The sequence below is a fragment of the Drosophila navojoa genome, chromosome 4 (assembly GCF_054131105.1).
Source record: "Drosophila navojoa isolate 15081-1374.11 chromosome 4, UAZ_NAV_1.0, whole genome shotgun sequence".
NCBI classification, from domain to species: domain Eukaryota; kingdom Metazoa; phylum Arthropoda; class Insecta; order Diptera; family Drosophilidae; genus Drosophila; species Drosophila navojoa.
The window spans coordinates 10,016,305-10,023,399 of NC_142892.1; the positions used below are offsets into that span (position 1 = coordinate 10,016,305).

Sequence of the window (7,095 nt, forward strand, 5' to 3'; positions counted from 1 at the left end):
CCTACTCTGTTATAGTCTCTGAATCTCTTTTCAATAGATGTGCATACTGAGTTGGGCGTCAGATGAAGGCGTGAAGGGGTCTAATAAACAATGAAATAATAACCAAGTAAGGGTGATGGGGTGGACATTGGATACATCCACAAAGATGTAATTAAGGCACCTACATGACAAAAGCTGAATGCTATTTATATTGAAACTTGTGTTGGGGCCGCTGCATGACAAAAGCTGAATGCTACGAGACTGCATATTATGAAGCTAAACCCTGACTTAAGTTACATACCCTGACGTATGTTATTATTAATCAATCATATTTATATTGATTATATTTATATTGATATAAATCGACATCTATTAAACTTGTGGAATTATTTGTCATATTATCATATTTATATTGAAACTTGAGCTGGGGCCGCTGCATGACAAAAGCTGAATGCTACAAGACTGCATATTATGAAGCTAAACCCTGACTTAAGTTACATACCCTGACGTATGTTATTATTATCAATCATATTTATATTGATTACATTTATATTGATATAAATCGACATCTATTAAACTTGTGGAATTATTTGTCATATTATCATATTTATATTGAAACTTGAGTAAGGGCCGCTGCATGACAAAAGCTGAATGCTACGAGACTGCATATTATGAAGCTAAACCCTGACTTAAGGTACATACCCTGACGTAAGTTATTATTGAACCTTTTAACCTGACGTAAGTTACATAATCTATAAGTATATAACATATAATGTATCACCCAATCAGTATTCCTCGATTTCGATAACTATTTATCGATTTCGATAACTATTTATCGATTTCGATAACTATTTATCGATTTCGATAACTATTTATCTATTTCGATAACTATTTCAATAACTATTTATCGATTTCGATAACTATTTATCGATTTCGATAACTATTTCGATAACTATTTATCTATTTCGATAACTATTTCAATAACTATTTATCGATTTCGATAACTATTTATCGATTTCGATAACTAAGTCGATAAATTTTTATCGATTTCGATAACTATTTCGATAACTATTTTGATAACTGTTTATCGATTTCGATAACTATATTTCGGTCTTGCTATGAATCGATATATTTATGATATTATCATATTTATATTGATATGAATTGACATCTATTAAACTTGTGGAATTATTTGTCATATTATCATATTTATATTGAAACTTGAGCTAGGGCCGCTGCATGACAAAAGCTGAATGCTACGAGACTGCATATTATGAAGCTAAACCCTGTCTTAAGTTACATACCTTGACGTAAGATATTATTAAACCTTTTGACCTGACGTAAGTTACATAATCTATAAATATATAACATATGATGTGTCACCCAATCATTATTCCTCGATTTCGATAACTTTTTATCGATTTCGATAACTATTTATCGATTCCGATAACTATTTCGATAACTATTTATCGATTTCGATAACTATATTTCGGTCTCGCTATGAATCGATATATTTATGATATTATCATATTTATATTGATATGAATCGACATCTATTAAACTTGTGGAAATATTTATCATATTATCATATTTATATTGAAACTTGAGTTAGGGCCGCTGCATGACAAAAGCTGAATGCTACGAGACTGCATATTATGAACCTAAACCCTATTTATCGATTTCGATAACTATTTATCGATTTCGATAACTATTTATCGATTTCGATAACTATTTATCGATTTCGATAACTATTTATCGATTTCGATAACTATTTATCGATTTCGATAACTATTTATCGATTTCGATAACTATTTATCGATTTCGATAACTATTTCGATAACTTTTTATCGATTTCGATAACTATATTTCGGTCTCGCTATGAATCGATATATTTATGATATTATCATATTTATATTGATATAAATCGACATCTATTAAACTTGTGGAATTATTTGTCATATTATCATATTTATATTGAAACTTGAGTTAGGGCCGCTGCATGACAAAAGCTGAATGCTACGAGACTGCATATTATGAAGCCAAACCCTGTCTTAAGTTACATACCTTGACGTAAGTTATTATTAAACCTTTTGACCTGACGTAAGTTACATAATCTATAAATATATAACATATGATGTATCACCCAATCATTATTCCTCGATTTCGATAACTTTTTATCGATTTCGATAACTATTTATCGATTTCGATAACTATTTATCGATTCCGATAACTATTTATCGATTCCGATAACTATTTCGATAACTATTTATCGATTTCGATAACTATATTTCGGTCTCGCTATGAATCGATATATTTATGATATTATCATATTTATATTGATATGAATCGACATCTATTAAACTTGTGGAAATATTTATCATATTATCATATTTATATTGAAACTTGAGTTAGGGCCGCTGCATGACAAAAGCTGAATGCTACGAGACTGCATATTATCGATTTCGATAACTATTTCGATAACTTTTTATCGATTTCGATAACTATATTTCGGTCTCGCTATGAATCGATATATTTCTGATATTATCATATTTATATTGATATAAATCAACATCTATTAAACTTGTCGAATTATTTGTCATATTATCATATTTATATTGAAACTTGAGTTAGGGCCGCTGCATGACAAAAGCTGAATGCTACGAGACTGCATATTATGAAGCCAAACCCTGTCTTAAGTTACATACCCTGACGTAAGTTATTATTAAGCCTTTTGACCTGACGTAAGTTACATTATCTATAGGGCCGCTGCATGACAAAAGCTGAATGCTACGAGACTGCATATTATGAAGCTAAACCCTGTCTTAAGTTACATACCTTGACGTAAGTTATTATTAAACCTTTTGACCTGACGTAAGTTACATAATCTATAAATATATAACATATGATGTATCACCCAATCATTATTCCTCTATTTCGATAACTTTTTATCGATTTCGATAACTATTTATCGATTCCGATAACTATTTCGATAACTATTTATCGATTTCGATAACTATATTTCGGTCTCGCTATGAATCGATATATTTATGATATTATCATATTTATATTGATATGAATCGACATCTATTAAACTTGTGGAAATATTTATCATATTATCATATTTATATTGAAACTTGAGTTAGGGCCGCTGCATGACAAAAGCTGAATGCTACGAGACTGCATATTATGAAGCTAAACCCTGTCTTAAGTTACATACCCTGACGTATGTTATTATTAATCAATCATATATATATTGATTATATTTATATTGATATAAATCGACATCTATTAAACTTGTGGAATTATTTGTCATAATATCATATTTATATTGAAACTTGAGTTAGGGCCGCTGCATGACAAAAGCTGAATGCTACGAGACTCGATTTAGGATCAATTTCTATAACTGCTTATCGATTTCGATAACTATTTAACGATTTAGATAACTATGTGTCGACACCTATGAAACCTAGTAAAATATAAACATTTTGAAAGTATTTAATTAAAAATTGAATTTTTTATTTTATGTAGTGTGTGTTTTAATTATAATATAATATAAGTATTACACAAGTTTTATTGTTTGTTTATTGTTACTGGTCCTTCATTTTATGCATATAGCTCTTCTCAGTTTGAGCTTCGTGATCAGCAGAAGGATATGGAATATTGTCATTGGGTGGGTTTTCGGGGGGTAGCTCATTATCCGATGGATTGGCTGAGTCGGGCAGGTTTTTCAGTTCGCCTTTGAGCAGGTCAAAGGTCATGGCTGCATGCTGCAATTGCCGGGCATGGCGTTCGCGCTCCCGCTCTTCGCGCAACCGGTCGAAGTCGTCTTTGCTCGTGCCACGCGACAGCAATTGATCCGACTCGTAAAAAGTCTCCTCCTCATCGCCTTCGCCCTCCGCCTCCGGCTGATCAATGCTCGGGTCATTGTCGAGCATGGAAATGGACGACGAGCTGCGATGAATGTTGAAACGAAGCGAAGCGAACTTAATGCGCAGCTCGCTGCTCTTGACCGACTCATCCTCGGCATCGAATTCCGTAAAGTCGCGCTCGCTCGTATCGCTCTCAGTGCGCTTGTTCAGCTGTGAAGATGTTATCTTGGACAGGTCCAGTTTGGCGGTTGATGCCTCGGGTGGATTCTGACGTTGCGACTCATCGGCATATGGCAGCTCGTTGGGGAAGACCTCGTCCCAGTATTGATCTCGCACCAGGGTTGGATGGTCGTTGTGCATCTCGTCCACGATCAGATAGCTGACCTGCAGATTGCGATCGATTACCCAGTTGAGCTCAAAGTCGTCGTCGTCGTCGCCGAATGGGCAAATCAGTGTCTCAGCCACCTTCAGCCAGCCCATAAAGAAAAAAAACTCCAGCGTGCTAAGCAGGGGAAAATAAAAGTTAACAATGTTGCTTTCCATCTTCCCGATGTACTGGTTCCCGAAAATGGCGGCCACGAAATACGCGTAGACAGCCAGAGTCACCACCTGGGTGTAGACCAGCGGCACACTGATCATGTCGTAGTGGGTGAGCATATTGCAGCCCGCCCGGAACTTGTTCAGCTCGTCGATCATGGACTTGAGCGAGAAGTCATCCCAGATGCGGCCCTCCTTGCGGGCGCGCGTCATGACGCTGGAGGCCCACATGAGGGGCATCCAGTACTTGGAGTGCTTCGGAAACTTTTCGTCCATTTTGGTGATGATGAGTGCCTCGTTATGGTTGAGCAGGCCCGTGGTTATGAAGAAGTCGTAGGTGGGAAAGCGCCGCTTGATGCCCGGCGATATCATGGTGAGCACCATGGTCAGCGAGAGGCACACGTAGCGCATGATGGTGCGACGCATCAGTCGGCCATGCTCGTCCTGGCCACGCACCAAGGCGCTCACATAGACGGCCAGTGGATCCGGCCAGGGCACGGTGATGTACTGATTCCACCAGCGCTCCACAATGATGGCCACGTAGAAGCCCAGTACAAAGGAGAGCGGTATCAGGGCAGCGTAGCTGCGGCAATAATCCACAATGTCTTCAAAAATGCTAAATGGTCGAGGTTGGATTAAAAGCGTTATATAAAGGACTGGGGGTGGAGAGTTCTGCTAACCGTTTGCCCTTTCCGTACAGGCCGTACCGATACAAGAAAGCCGTGGCATAGAAGGCAATCAGGAACACCAGCAGATCAGCCCAAATTAGCTTGTAAATGCTTGCACGCCATCTGAGCGATTGTTAGCCAACGATGTTACACTGCCTGCGGTATAAATTCAGCTGCGACTTACCTGCCCAGCAGCTTCCAGAAGCAGCCAAAGCGACGGCACGTTGCTACCTCGGCGGTATAGGAAACAGTCATGTTTGAACACGCTCGGAAAACGGATTAAGTCGACTGAGGCAGCTACAAATGATTTGAGCCAAAGTTCAGGCACAGAGTAAAAGGCCAACTAAGGTAGTTCGATAGAGCTGGGCAAGGCCAGAACGTAAGGCCAACTAAGGTTAGTCGATAGAATTGGCTTTAAGTATCGCATAGAAAGGCAGCACTTGTCACGTCATTATTATCCTAGTTCGCTATATTTCTGCATAGAATTAGGCATTACAATGGATGAATTCAGACTTCCTTTCAGGCAGTCAAATTTGCGCTTTTGTGGCAAATAACTATTTGAATTGAACTCTTCATATTTGTTGTCGACAATTGCAAATTGGCAATTCGCAATCTCAGCCACATGTGCCAAGTATTTCCGGCACCTGGGTAACCCAAATCGGTGTGTGTGTGGGTGGGGGTGGGGAGGGGAATTTACTTAGCAGGTAGCTACGTTGGGGTAATAAAATTTTAATGCCCCTCATCTACGACGGGAGTTGCGTGATTTAGAACCTCCCCCCTTGAGCGCCCGGCCCTGATCCGATCGTATCATGTGCCTTGAGTGAAAGTGTGAAGAGCATTGCGAGTGTCTTATCAGCAGGGCACAAATGTATTGTTCGATTGTGATTACGATTACGATTATGACGCTGACTTGAAGTGTGAGTACTCATACTCTGTGTATATATATGTATATTATATACATATATGTATGGCTGAGCTACTTCTGATGTTTAGCCAGTGACTGTTGACTGTGACTGCCTTAACGTGACGCATGCACTGAGCAAAGTGCGCCAGATGAAAAAAAAAAAAATAATAATAATAAATAAAACTGAAATAAATCAAAATAAATATATATATTTAAAATTCACCTAAACATTATTTTTTATTTATTTTTTAACATATTTTCTAGTTCATCTCCAGCTTGTTTCTTTCAGTGTATAATCCCATGTGACGAATAGCTATAAAGCCAGGGCGTAGATCGCCTCGCTTTATTAATGCCCGTAATCAGTTTATAGATAATTTAATTGTTGCTATTAGCGAAGCGTTTATCAAGCATATGAGAAATAACAGTATTTCACAAACAACAATAATAAGTGCCAAAGGTGGGCGGGGCGGCGAGAAATGGGGGCTGTGGGCGTTGCCATTGTAAATTTGTTGCATCACTTTTGAGACAACTCAATTGAATTTGTATTTTCGTAAATCTGCGATAAAATCTAAATAATCAATGCCTGCATTTGACGGCCCAATGTCTGTCCACGTATATCAACAGCATTATCAGCATTCATAAATTAAGTATTTTATTACAATAAATATATATATGTATGTGTGTATAAATATTAATTAAAATCACTTATTGTGCATGAATTTGTCACTTGAGAATGCGACGATTGCATTTGGATTGCAGCTCAACAAATCTAATCTCCGCCATTGACAGAATCTCAGCCAAACTCCAATATAAATGGCTGAATTATGATATAATTACATTTTCGGAAACGTCTAGTCGATCTAGTGCTGGAAGAGCTTTAGCTATTTTTGGGAGTGCATTAAGGGAATTAATGCTGCGCCTATAAATATCGCTCAACTCGTTTTTAGCTGACCCATAAAATAAAGTAAAGCAAATATTTATGACCAGGCTGAAGTGCTATTTAAGAGCTGACACGAAAACTGTTCACTCTCACGCCCACTCTCTCTCGCTCTCCCACTCTCCCACTCTCTCTCTCCCAGTTACTGCTGCGACGACAGCTGGAGTGGGTGATATAGGCAACTGTTTATTATCACCTAGT

The 7,095-nt window shown here is 37.8% G+C and overlaps 1 protein-coding gene across 1 annotated transcript; it reads right to left on the reverse strand.

The window, feature by feature from the left end:
* Positions 1–3,506: 3,506 nt before the first annotated feature.
* On the reverse strand, positions 3,507–5,431 carry Best3 (Bestrophin 3). Its single transcript, XM_018099274.3, has 3 exons — positions 5,238–5,431; positions 5,066–5,176; positions 3,507–5,001 (listed from the first exon to the last, which is right to left on the reverse strand). Exons 1-3 carry the CDS (start codon positions 5,306–5,308, stop codon positions 3,567–3,569), a joined length of 1,617 nt encoding a protein of 538 aa, XP_017954763.2. The 5' UTR covers positions 5,309–5,431; the 3' UTR covers positions 3,507–3,566.
* Between the last annotated feature and the right edge of the window lie 1,664 nt (positions 5,432–7,095).